Source organism: Camelus ferus, chromosome 19, assembly GCF_009834535.1.
Source record: "Camelus ferus isolate YT-003-E chromosome 19, BCGSAC_Cfer_1.0, whole genome shotgun sequence".
NCBI lineage: Eukaryota > Metazoa > Chordata > Mammalia > Artiodactyla > Camelidae > Camelus > Camelus ferus.
Window position 1 is genome coordinate 2,612,250 of NC_045714.1, and position 12,890 is coordinate 2,625,139.

At 52.9% G+C, this 12,890-nt stretch overlaps 2 protein-coding genes across 2 annotated transcripts; one reads left to right on the forward strand and one right to left on the reverse strand.

Annotated features, from left to right (window-relative positions):
* The first annotated feature begins 230 nt into the window (after positions 1-230).
* Positions 231-3,964, forward strand: UBE2C (ubiquitin conjugating enzyme E2 C). Its single transcript, XM_006187618.3, has 6 exons — positions 231-797; positions 1,345-1,372; positions 2,380-2,466; positions 2,896-3,100; positions 3,210-3,269; positions 3,707-3,964. The coding sequence occupies exons 1-6, from the start codon at positions 697-699 to the stop codon at positions 3,763-3,765; spliced, it is 540 nt and encodes a 179-aa protein (XP_006187680.1). The 5' UTR covers positions 231-696; the 3' UTR covers positions 3,766-3,964.
* Positions 3,965-7,674: 3,710 nt separating this feature from the next.
* TNNC2 (troponin C2, fast skeletal type) lies at positions 7,675-10,486 on the reverse strand. The gene is made up of 6 exons (XM_032461264.1): positions 10,377-10,486; positions 8,911-8,962; positions 8,628-8,771; positions 8,420-8,534; positions 8,127-8,263; positions 7,675-7,852 (listed from the first exon to the last, which is right to left on the reverse strand). The coding sequence occupies exons 1-6, from the start codon at positions 10,377-10,379 to the stop codon at positions 7,821-7,823; spliced, it is 483 nt and encodes a 160-aa protein (XP_032317155.1). The 5' UTR covers positions 10,380-10,486; the 3' UTR covers positions 7,675-7,820.
* Positions 10,487-12,890: the final 2,404 nt, after the last annotated feature.

Sequence of the window (12,890 nt, forward strand, 5' to 3'; positions counted from 1 at the left end):
GGCTGGCACCATGGGAGGTTGATGACAAACCAGAAGAAAAATGTAGAGTGACTTTTATCACCCCTATTTTGTAGGTTAAAACATTAAATATGTGCCCAAGGTAACACAGCAAACCGTTGGAGATGCAGCCTTTCAACCTGTTTTCCAATAGGGAGTCTCCTGCTCTGGCCATCAGCCCCTAGTTTTTCCCCTTGCCTGAATTTTCAGACACTAACCAGAGTGTCCAGGACATTAATAATACGTTGGGGAGTTCGGGTTCTGGCTTGAGGGAAGAGTGCCAGGGCCACGAGATTGGAACCCTTCCCTTCCCTTGGGAGTAGGCATCCTAGCCGGAAGTTCAACCTAAAGGGATTCATCCCACGTGGACTTTTCCTGGACCCTTTAATGGTCGGCGTTTTCCAAAGGCCACCAATCCGTTACAAGTCCGTTAATTAATGACAGCGTCTCTTGCCAATCATTCTTCAGAAGCAGGATCCCGCCGCCCAATAGCGATGCACTGGTGGGTGGGTCTAGCAGATGCGTGGTGACAGAGCGCTCTGGCTCGTCCTATTGGCTGGATCAAACCCAAGCGAGACGCTGACTGGCCAGGCTGCAGGAGGGTTACAATTCAAACGCGGGCGGGCGTTCCCGCAGCCCCGCAGTTGCAGCCGTGGTCTCAGTCTTTGAGTTTCCCGTCTCTCTCCCAGCGCCGTCCGGATGGCTTCCCAGAACCGTGACCCAGCCGCTGCCAGTGTCGCCGCCGCTCGTAAAGGAGCCGAGCCCAGTGGGGGCGCCGCCCGGGGCCCCGTGGGCAAGAGGTGAGTAGTGTGAAGGTAAAACTCTCCGAGCTTGGCACGCCCTGGGCATTGAGGGAGAGAGTGAAGACTTCTGGGACCCCCACCTCCTCCTGGAGCGGGTAAGATATGGGAGGTGGAGGGACACACTAGGAGCTCGTCTGCTCTTAGAGGACCCCCCCCCCGAAGAAGGTTGGTAGGGACGCTGCCAGGATCCTCTGAGGGTAAGCCAAGATGAGGATGCGCCGGGAACCCTCAGTGGTTTGGCTGGAAGGCGGTGGCGGGGGAGAGGAGATAAGCTGAGATCCGGCACAGAACGCCAGAAAAGAGAGGGTTAAGAACAAGCCAGAGCTGTCCTGCGGGACGGGAACCTGGAATTAAGGGAGAGTGAGGACTCACTAGGACTCTCCTGTGGAAATGGGGGTGACCGTGCCCCCAGCTAAGTCCGACCTTAGGGTGAAGAGAAAGCCTCATGACAGCTGCTCCAGAGAGATTGGGGTGGGAGGAGATGTACCACCAGGAGCCCTGGCCCATCTAGGCTCCCAGGTGACCCCGAATGCTCTTTTTGCAGGCTACAGCAGGAGCTGATGACCCTCATGGTGAGTGACTAAATCCCAGATCCCCAACCAACTGGTCCGCCCTCCTACCTCCTGGTCACGTATCAGTAGCCTCCTTTCCTCTATCAGGGTCTTTGATAGACATGGAGGTAAAAAGATGAGTCCAGTTTGCTCTCCGCTAGGAAGAAGTTAATACACCCCACCTACACACCTTTTCTCCTAGCAGTCTCTACTCCAGGTGCCATCCCCCAACAATGAAGCTACCCATAAAATACAGCTCCCAGAAGCCATTCAAGGCCTTCCTGTCCTGCCTGACCCTACTTCCCTGCCCTGAGATTTATCCACACCCAACTCTCCACTCTTCTTAATATTTCTAATACTGTTCCCTTTTTACGTAAATTTTTCCCTTTATACCTTAACCCTGGATTTCAACTCACATCCTTCAATGCGCATATTGTTTATCTTCCCGGTCTGTGAATAGTCTCTGGGTTTTGTATATAACCAGCACTCAATAGTATGTTAGGGGATAGGGGGAGAGATAAATTGGGAGTTTGAGATTTGCAGATACTAACTACTATATATAAAATAGATAAACACCAAGGTACTACTGTATATAGCACAGGGAACTGTATTCAGTATCTTGTAGTAACCTATAATGAAAAAGCTGTATGTGTATAACTGAGTCACTATGCTGTACACCAGAGACTAACACATTTGTAAATTGACTATACTTCAATTTTTTTAAAAACCATGTTGAATTAAAAAAAAAATGTCCTGTTGAATTCCCAGCAACCAGCAAACTGTGGGTACAGAGCTGCCCTCTGCGTCCCTGCACAGTCCTCCCTCCTTAGCCTGGTGATGGATCTCTTAATCCCAATATTCCCCAGAGGGGCATATTCAGCCCCTAGAATCTAGCCACTCCCTCAGAAAAGCCTATCAACTCGGTCTGGTGGCTTTATTTTGGATCAAAATGTGACGAGGTTAAAAGGAGGTGTTTAACCCACTGACCCCCAAGAACACAGCCCAGCAGTGTTGTGTTTCCTCCCCAGATGTCTGGTGACAAAGGGATTTCTGCCTTCCCCGAGTCAGACAACCTTTTCAAGTGGGTGGGGACCATCCATGGAGCAGCTGGCACGGTAAGTGTGGGTGGGATGGGAAGTGTGATTTGGCTGAGTCTAGGAAGAGTTGGGAGGTGACACCCAAGTGCTGGGTCTGCTTCCACGTCTTTGCCCCATGTCTGTGCCCTGAGCCTGTAGCCCTGATCTCCCTCTGCAGAGTGAGAGGGTGGGTTTAAGGCAGGGCTCTCCATCTTAGATGGCTACAGGGGGTCAGATAGCAAGGAAGAGAATGAAGGATAGTCAAGGACTTAGTTAGGCCTGTGGGCCTTAGACCAAAGGATCACTGATGTCCCCTCCAGAAAGGAGAGAAAGCACCAGACCAGTTTAATGCTCTGTCTTCTGTCAAGTCCCAGACAAACTCAGGAGTCCCGGCAAGCCCCTTATGTGAGGCTTGGACTGAGAACTCAGGCTGAAGTTGGGAGGCTTACTCCCGATCTGTTTCTCAAGGTATATGAAGACCTGAGGTATAAGCTGTCCCTGGAGTTCCCCAGTGGCTACCCTTACAACGCACCCACAGTGAAGTTCCTCACGCCCTGCTACCACCCCAACGTGGACACCCAGGGTAACATCTGCCTGGACATTCTGAAGGACAAGTGGTCCGCCTTGTACGACGTCAGGACCATCCTGCTCTCCATCCAGAGCCTGCTTGGAGGTGACTGCTGAGACCAGCCCCTTCCCCTGCAACCTGGGGACCTGTCAGGGCTCCCTCAGGCCAGCTTCCTCTACCCTCACCTGACCATTCTCTTTCTCTCCACCCGCAGAACCCAACATCGATAGCCCTTTGAACACACATGCAGCCGAGCTCTGGAAAAACCCCACAGGTGGGTCCTTTACCCTCAGGGCACCAGGCCATCCCTCCCCAATCTTCAGAGGCTCCCTCAAACAACAAAAGGATTCCAGTGACTTGGGAATCTGTCCTGCTGACAGCAGGGTTGGGGGAGTTCACCCAAGTAACCCAGTTCCACCTCTTCCTTGGTGTTTCTGGTTTGCCTGTTTGCTATAAAATCAGAAAATTAACTCTTTCCGCATGAATGTCAGTTGGAGGCCTTTTTAAGTAGAAGGCAAAGCTTTGTGCAAATGACTTGCTCACTTGCTTGCTAGTAAGGAAGCAGAGCCCATCCTGGCAGAGGGAGAATCCCTTGTGCTGAGAAACCCCTCCCCCACCCCCCAAACTCTTCCCACTGTTTGTATCCTTGCGGCCCTCTTGTCAATCTTAACCCCTGTCCCCTCGCTCACCAGCCTGCCTGTTCTCTTCCAGCCTTTAAGAAGTACCTGCAAGAAACCTACTCAAAGCAGGTCTCCAGCCAAGAGCCCTGACCCAGGCTGTCCAGCTCTCTCCTTGTGTCGTCGTCTCATTTTTTCCCTTAGATGGACTGTCCTTTCCTTGATTTCTGTATAAGACTCTGTATCTTACCTGTGGTGTCATTTTTGTTTTGTTTCTGTTTTTTAAATTAAGTGTCTGGTTAAGCCCTTGTGATGAATATATTAAATAAATACATTTTGGGTTTTTTTTTAACAAGTTGCTGTCTTGTAGCGCTGGAAGTGTTCAGGATCGGCAGAGGTCAGGTTGACAGGTTTAGGATCTGGGTTCTTGCCCTGCTCCTCTCTCCAGGGAATAGAAGCAGCTGATAGGCTATAGGGCTGAGCAGTGGGGTGACAGAATTTCTTCCCTTGTGACCTTAGTCATTTTATGACTCTGCATTTGTCTCCTAGTCTATAAAATAGGTGTCACAAAATGCCAATTTATATGGAGTAGTGCACCAGGAAAGTTAGCGAATAATAGTTGCTGTCCCAGCTGTGTTACAGGCTGAACCAGACCTTAGGCTGAAACAGCCAGAGCTGTAGAAAGTGTGTGCGTGTATGGGCACGCATGCATGTGTTGGAAGGAATTGGGCGGGCTGGGGGGGACCAGTGGAAAGAGGACATTCGGGTGACCCTACAGCAGGGCCAGGGTCTGGGGAGACAGCCAGGGAAAGCCATCAGGATTGAGTTCTCAACTCCCCTCTGGCCCCAGGTTCCCCTTAGATGGCTCCACACTCCAAGGGGGAACAGCCTCCTGCTCCATCTCCACCAGCAGTTCTGCTGCTGCACCCACTGGCCCAGGCCCCCAGCCCCTTGGGCTCTTTCCGCTGGCCTGCTACAGCCCTTTAGGCCCTGAGGGGAAACCCCTGTGCCGACCAGCCGAGTCCAGGCGGGCTGAGGTGAGGGGTCTGGCCCAGGTCCTGCAGGAAGCTCCTGAGGTAACAAACATATCTCCAACAAGGCCTGGGTCTTGACCTTCTCACCCAGCCTGGTCAGCTCTGTCTGCAGCTGGTTGTGCGACTTGGGGGTGGGGGTGCAGAGATGGCAGGGAGGCCATCAGGAAGGTTCTCACCCACCCCTTCCTCTTACTCCAGCCAGTCTAGACCTTTCCTGCCCTGTGTGTCCCCCACCCCTGCCACCAACCAGCAGCCACATGTGGAAAGAATTGGAGTTGTGAGGTCTGGGATCGGAAACGATGACCTCTAGTCAGTTTCGTCATCTCAGCGCGTGCTGTTGGCTCTCTCCTTGGGGCTTACACCAGTGTTGCTCAATCTGTGCATGTAAATCTGCCTGGGATCTTATAAATAAACAAATTTTGATTCTGTTGGTCTGGGTGGGGCCTGAGGTCCTGCATTTCTCATCAGCTTCCTGTTGATCTTTACTGCTGCACTCTAGTTAAAAGTATACAGCAGTGTTCTCATGCGGTTGTCCTTCCACTTGTCACCTGGAACCTGTTAGAAATGTAAATTCTGGGCCCCAACAAGCTCTCCATTTGATTCTGACCCTCTCTCAAACCAAAACTCACCTGGCTGGAAGATGTCTGAGACACGCAGAGCTCAGAACCTGACACTAAGTTCGTTCTGATAAATGCTGGCCAGGGTGGATGTACATTTGCCTGCCTTAGGAAGCCTCTCCATGTGGTCTGTGATCATGGTGTTTGGTTCCCCATATGGTCACATGGCCTACCTTGGACACAACCTACACCGTATTTCACAACCAATACAGAGTGTTCCCTGGAATTAACCCCTGGGAGAAAGTAAAATGATTTTACTGCTAGGTTGCTCAAAGAGGAGAGAGGCAGTCTGGGCTGCTGTGGAGAAACAGCTGCAGATGGAAGAAAGCCAAGCAGAGACAAATAGCGGAGAGATGACTATTTGAGCCCGTGGCCTCTAGTTCATTCCTTGGCTTCCCAGTATCATGAACCAACAAAGCTTTTTTGGTTTAAGTCAGTTCGATGTAGGTTTCTGAAACTAGTGCAGTAAGTATTAGAGGGTGTGATTATTATTATTTCCATTCACTCTATGCAATTGCTGACTACCTGCAAGGTAATGACCGTGCATTTGGGGCTGGGGAGAAAGGGAAAAGGCCACAGTCCTGTCCTCAAGGAGGATGAAGTTTAGGGAGTAAACAAGCATGTGAACAGAGTAGAATAAGGGCTGTACAGAGTAGTGGTTAAGAGATCAGACCAGGTAGGCAGAACGACTGTTAGAATCCCCCCTCTACCCCCATATATACACTTGGGCACTTAGATTTAACTTCTGTAAAATGGAAATATTGATAGTGACCTCATAGGATAGATGAAGGACCTTAGAAGAGTGCCTGGCACGTAGTAAGCACTCAATAAATTTTGGGTGATAGGCTCACATGTTGCTAGGAAAGCTCAGAGGTGGGGCACCTAGTGAAGACTAGGAGGGTCAAGGAAGGCTCCAGGGACAAGGGGATTGGGTGGTGAGGGAGGTAACTGGCAGTTAATGAAGCCTTGAGCAGGAGAGTGACATGATCAGATTCAGTTTTCAAAAGAACATTCTGGCTGCCACCTTGTCTAGGGAGTGGATGGCTGGGAGGAGGTTCTCAGCACCTTGGTAAGCTGTGGTGATGGCCTGAGTTATGACACTGAGTGGACTTGGAGAGGAGGGGTGAAGTAAGGAGACAAAGGAGAAGGCATAGTAAGGAAATTCAAGGTACAAAACAAGCTCCAGAAGTCGTGACTTGGGTCGCATCCCTGAGATAGGGGACGCGGGAGAGCAAGATGGGGCAGGATCTGTTTAGGGCAGGACCGGTTTGAAGTTCTCAGGATGCCCGGGTAGAACCATCAACAGATAGGTGGTACCACAGTTAAGAGCCCTGATCCTGTTTCCACCACACAGCGATATCATCTAGGTTGTTATCTGTATGGCTGGGTACCTCACCCCACTCTGCCCTCTTTCCTCAACTGTAAAATGGGAAAAAGAGCATCTGCCTCTGGGGTTGTGTGGATAAATGAGGCGATGCTGGCACAGCACTGCTCCTGGCTGGAAGTACAATCTGGGAAATGTGAGTGAGACAGAAAGGGGAGAAGAGCACATGGAGCTGGAGAGGGAGGGCTGCAGCGATGAATAAGAGTTCAGTGTTTCAAGATGATAATGATATGACTAATAGCATTTATTATACGCTCACTCCGTGCCAGGTTCTGTTCTAAGCACTTTGCACACATTAACTCGTTTTCACAACCCTGTGAGGTAAGTACGGTCATTGTCCGCATTTTACAGATTAGGAAAGGAAGCAGAGAGCGGTTTGTCACCAGCACTGAGGATTCAGTCTCAGCCTGACTAAAGCTCAACTGCCACTGCACTTAATTAGTTTTGACCCAACACCTGCTATAACCGAGTTGTGTATAAAAGGGCTGTGGGTGCCAGAGGGCAGCCAGTCAGGGCAAGGATCAGGGAGGAGATGCTGGTACCTGATCTGGGTCTTGGTAACTTGGAGATGGCATCTGAGCTGGGTAGAAGGATTTGCCAGACTTTAAAAGGAAGAACGGCATTCCAAGGAGGGGGGAACAGAATGTGCAAAGGCCCAAGGGCTTAAAAGGGCACCTTAGCTCCATAGCAAGAAGGAGGTCATTTGCCCAGGGAGGCTGGAGCCTCTCAAGGGGAGAGGCGGCTGTGGGAAGGCGGGGAAGGAATCTGGAATTGATTCTAGAAGCAAGGGGAAGCCTTGAAGCGTCAGGCGCCACCCAACCCCCGGCTGAGCTGCTCACTCCCAGCGCCAGCAGCCGAGTGCGTGGAGCGCCGCCTCGAGCTCCTATGACCCAATGCTTTGGGTCGTCTCTCCTTGTAACCTCGAGGGCGCTCCGGTGGCTCCGTCCCAGGTGGCGCGCTGGATGGTGCCCAGCCAGGCGGATCCCGACCCCCATTTCCCAGGTCCGCCCCTCACTCAGGCCACGCGCTTTGCAATGTTTGCTTTTATTCCTTCTAGACACAGACCCAGAAGGGGCCGCGCCTCCCTCCCGGGGCGGAGAATGGGACCCGGAGGGGGTGGCACCGCTCGCGTCCGAGGGGCGCGCGGTGCCGGCGGAGGCGAGGGCCGACTTCTTACTGCACGCCCTCCATCATCTTCAGGAACTCTGCGGGGAAGGAGGGGGAGAGGTGGTCACGGGTGCCCTCGGGACGAGAGAGACCTGCCCGGGCTCCCGGCCAGCGGAGGGGGTGCCTGGTCATTAGTGGATAAATTAAATTGCACCAAACCGCGGGGAGCTCCCTATCCGTCACCGGTGGGTGGGGAGGAACTTGGCCCCGCCCCTCATCGCCCCGCCCACAAGGCTGAGGAAGCCCAGCTGCACACCCTGGACCCTTCGGCGTGGCTCGGTCCCCCACTCCCTGCGCTCCCGCGGCCCTCACCATCGAAGTCAATGCGGCCATCATTGTTCTTGTCGCCGTCTTTCATCAGGGATTCGAGCTCCTCGTCCGTCACGTGCTCGCCAGAGGCCCGGAAAATCTCAGCCAGTTCCTCAGCATCGATGTAGCCGTCTGCGTTCCTGTGGGGGGAGACACAGGGCGGGGCTCAGAACAGGGGAGCTGCCCGGGCCAAGCCTGACGCCCCTTCCTGCACCCCCACCCTGAGAACCTTCGTGCCCTGCGGGCCAGATTCGGGCTGCTCAGCGCCTTGCTCGGCTCCCAGGCCCCCAAAGCACCTGTCGAAGATGCGGAAACACTCAGCCAGCTCCTCCTCACTCTTCCCCTTGGCGTCCTCTTTCATCTGGCGCACCATCATGACCAAGAACTCCTCGAAGTCGATGGTGCCGCTGCCTGAGGGAAGCAGGTGGTGAGTGAGCCTGGACCCTGGCTGCCAGCCTCTCCCCACCACCATCGCATCCTTGTCTCCGAGGGCCACCCGCTCACCGTCCTCGTCCACCTCCTCGATGATGGCGTCCAGCTCCTCTTTGGTGGGTGTCTGGCCCAGCATCCTCATCACAGTGCCCAACTCCTTGACGCTGATGTCCCCACCACCATCAGCATCAAACATGTCAAAAGCGGCCTTGAACTCTGCCCGGGGAAGGAAGGCAGAGGGCTAGGGTGAGCCTGGCTAGACTGTCAGCCTCACATCTACCCTCCCATCCTGCCCAGAAACCAAACATTCCCCAGCACACGTCCACCCAGCAGCAAGCCTGCCCACCCCACTCACCAGCGATCATCTCCTCGCTGAGGTAGGACCGGGCCTCAGCCTGCTGGTCCGTCTGCAGAAAACATGCACAGTCAGAGAGCCAAAGGTGTAGCCCCTGGAGCACATTCCTGCCTTAAACCCACACTATTCTGCACCCCCACTTCTGTAAGTACCCCTTGGTCCTCCAGAGGAACAGCTCCAAACCTGCACACCCTCTGCATTCTCCCACGGCAGCCAACCCCAGTTTTAAAGAACTAGGGGTTATGCCAAGACTCCCTCTCTTGTCAATAAGAGGTCAAGTCAGGAACCCCGTCCAGGAACCTTGGGCAAGTTACTCAATGTACCCTCACCCACTCATCTCTTCTCAGCAGCTTTTCAGGGATGAGATGAAATCAGAAGTGTGAGAAGGCTTTGGAAAGAGCCAGCACCATCCCAGTGTGATTTTCTAGTTTGCCCCACCTCCTCACAGTGCCTGGGACTTTAATAGGTGCTCGATAAATGTTTGTTGTCAAATAAATAATAATGCAACACAAAGTCATGGAGCCCCTCCTGAGGGTCAGGCACTGGGAGCCCCAAGAAGAGTCAGACACATCATCCCCCCATCTGAGAACTTGCAGAGATGGAGATTTTAAGCTTCCTTCTTATGATTCAGTCATGGGAGTCAGTACCACTCATGCTGGGCAGGATGTGATGGGGGCCTTGTGAGAGCGACAATAAGATGGCAATAGGGAGTTCTGGTCACATCCTAGCCAAGCCAGCTAGCCAGGGGGCTTTGGACTGAGGCTGGCGGCAGTGAGGAAGGGCTGAGGCATCCGAGGAGTTCTTCAGCTGGCTGGCTGCTGGCCCTCCGGCCTGTTTCCCTCCTCCTCCCCTCCCCGCCTCCCCTCCTCCTTGCTTATGCCAGAAGGGCAGGCTATTTTTAGTTAGGAATGGGCAACAGCAGCTGTCCTCCAGGGTCTAGTTACTCCTTGAAGTGAAGTGGGGAGGGCAATCTCAAGAAAAGGACAGCCTCAAATCACAACCCCTCTCCGGGAGGCTGAAGTCTCTCTAACTCGAGTCTGTCATCTTCTGCCCCTTCTCAATCCCCTTGGAGCTCTTGGGGTCCTGTGCCTGAGCTGGTTCGAGGCCCTGCAGATCTCCCATCTTCCAGAGGAGTTCTCCTCTCACTGGCTTGCTGGGTGACTCCCTCTGGCCCTCAGGGTCCCCATCTCCACCATGGACACAAACTAAGACATTGCTAGAAGCCTTAGAAAGTCCCAGGGAGTCGGCAAGGCTTGAGGATGTCTCTGGGAGTCCCAGCCCTCCCCTTCCAAGACAAGTCCGAGGCCTTCTTCCCAGCCTTCCTCCCAGGCACCTGGGTTCCAGGAACCTTCATATTACATCTTCAGACATCCAGGTTATTGGCCCATGGAGCACCCAGGTCTGGCCTGAAAGAGGCCCAGAGGTGCTCGAGGGAATGGAGGGATGAAGTCCCTTCTTGTCCTTACCATGGTTGCTTGTCACCCGGACTCCTCCGCTGCAGGTCACCTCTTCTGCACTCCACCACCCAAAGATACCCTGGCCTGCTCTAGCCCCTAGGATTTGTAGGGGCACCCTCTCCTCCCACCTCCCTGCTCCCCAGGACTCGATGCTCTGGCCAATCAGATCCTGGGGTCAGCGAGCCTCCCCCTCCCAGAGTCCTAGCCCATTACCTAATTTAGCCAAGGGCCCTTGCAGAGAAATTTAAGCCTCCGAGCAGGTGGCAGGACTTGACATCTTAGATTCTTGGGGGGAGAACCCGCCCTGCTCTGATGCCTTCATGACACCCCCCCACCACCACCAAGAAGCACACTTGATCCAAGATGGGTAATGACAATCAGAATAGAGAAAAGTGAGACAGCATGGGGGAATGGAAGAGCACAGGCCTCGAAAACCCAAGATCCAAGTCCTGTCTCTATAAGCTGTGCAATCTTGGGCAGGTGGTGATGCCACTCTGAGCTTCAGTGTCCTTATCTGTGAAATGGGGCCAGTCACAACCTCCTTCACAGAGAAACTGTGGTAAAGAAGAGCCCAGGTATAAGTCACCTAGCTTGTGCCAGCTCCATAGGGCTGGTGCTTGGTAAGTGGGATGTCCTGTCTTTCAACCATGGTAAGGAGCCAGGGACAGGAGGCAGGGAAAGTGACAGTCACAGGTATCGAACCTCGGCAACGTGCCACAGACTGTGCTAAGCATTTTAACGACATGCTCTCCTCCAGTCCTCATCCTGTGAGGTAGCAATTATTATAACTATTCCCTTTTTACTGGGGAGCCTTGTAAAACATAAAGATCTATCGTCATGCTGGTGATTCTTATTAACCCTAACTGAGAGGTCCAGGAAATGAGGTGTGCCCTTGGAGTAGAAATAAACATTGAAAGCAGATTCTTCCCTCAAGCTGACTTCTGTACGGAAAGAGCTATCGGGAGTCACTTTTTTGGTGGGGAAGAGGGGCAGGGGAAGGTTCTCTAGGTGAAGGGGCAGGTGGCCCGTTGCTAGAGCTGGCTGGAGAAGTCTGGAGGAGCTCAGCTGGCCATCTGGAGAGTGAAGGGGTGGGCAGATCGAGTCAAGTCCAAAGGGATCCCGCCTTGCGAGTTCACAGGGTCCACGCTAGGTGCTGGGGGATGGGGACATTCATGGACAGTATCTGAAGTCAACAGGAGCACTGAGATGGCTGAATACAGGGTCCGGGGCCAGTGAAAGGGGGCTGGACACCAAGGGAAGCAGATGGACAGTGGCAGCTGGGCTGCCCTCTTCCCCTATATATAAATATTCCCAAGGAAAGCTCAGTGGAGCCAGGCCAGGCTAAATAAGGCCTCCCCCAGCCAGGCAGAGGGCCAAAGGGCAGTGCCACCCAGGGGATTCCAATTTGGACACAAACATTGGAACCGCTTGATCTCTTTGGAGCAGAAAGTGTAGAACGCTCAGCAGTCCTTTGTTCATTAATCTGTTCTGTCATTTATTCAGGGAACTAGATAAGGTCCAAACTCAGCGTGGCCACGCCAGGTCCCACTGACCCTTCCATTCTCATCTCCCTTCCTTCTCTACCTCGTGTGCCGCTTTGCTCTATTCAGACTAAAATACAGCTCTAAGCATCTGCCTTTACACCCCTCAGGCCCTTGCACATGCTGGGTTTTTTTTTTTTTCCCCTGCCAGGAACCCCCATCTTCCCCCTCTTCACCTGCCTACTTCCCTATGGTCTTTCTCACCTTTAACATCCCTTCCTCCAGGATCCCTCCTCCCCTAGTCCCAGTCCAAGGTGGCCTCCTGTAGTCACCCCAGTCATAGCACTGGGCATGCCACTGGGTCATGCCCTGTGCTAAGTTCCACAGGCCAGAGACTGTTACCTGCCCATCAGTACATTTCCACACACCCAGCACTTGGCACTTAGCAAGTGTTCAATAAACCTGATGTTCTTGGTAAGAGTAACAGAACTGAATGGCATCCGGTTCAATAGAAGAAGGAAATTCCTCAGAGTGGTGGATGAATAATCTTCAGAATGGGCCGCTTCAGGAGGTAATGAGCTTCCTGTAACTGAATATATGCAAAAAGAAATTTGATGACCATCTCTCAGGGAGGCTGGGGGTAGATATCCGTACAGAGTCTAAGAGGAGTGGAGAATACAAGATATCAAGAGATCTCCTAGTTCTGGCCCTGTGTGTATGACCCAGGGTCAGCCCCTTCCCTCCACTGAGCCTTAGACCATCTGTAAAGTGGAGGTGCTGGACCAGATTTCTGGACCCTCCTCCAGACCCTCGTGGCTCTGACGACTCAGGGTTTTGTAAACACTTTCTTGGTACCCAGACTTGTGAGGCATTTGCCAAAGTACAAGTTGATATTTAGCCAAGGTCTGGTGAATGGGTGCATGCTGAGTGAATGAACAAATGAAGCACGTCTTTGTTTTTTTTGCCCCAACGCCCTGCTGGGAAGGTGAATGAAGCGTTGTTAAGGCTTTGAAATGGCACAGCCTAAGCCTCAAATCCAAGC

Excerpts from the sequence above, each read along its gene's own strand:
- UBE2C (XM_006187618.3), top strand. The coding sequence starts at position 697 with ATGGCTTCCCAGAACCGTGACCCAGCCGCTGCCAGTGTCGCCGCCGCT. Across the intron at positions 2,467-2,895 it reads TCCATGGAGCAGCTGGCACG|GTATATGAAGACCTGAGGTA; the intron begins GTAAGTGTGGGT and ends CTGTTTCTCAAG. Across the intron at positions 3,270-3,706 it reads GCTCTGGAAAAACCCCACAG|CCTTTAAGAAGTACCTGCAA; the intron begins GTGGGTCCTTTA and ends GTTCTCTTCCAG.
- TNNC2 (XM_032461264.1), bottom strand. Across the intron at positions 8,535-8,627 it reads CGAGGAGGTGGACGAGGACG|GCAGCGGCACCATCGACTTC; the intron begins GTGAGCGGGTGG and ends TGCTTCCCTCAG. Across the intron at positions 8,264-8,419 it reads TGTTTCCGCATCTTCGACAG|GAACGCAGACGGCTACATCG; the intron begins GTGCTTTGGGGG and ends CTCCCCCCACAG.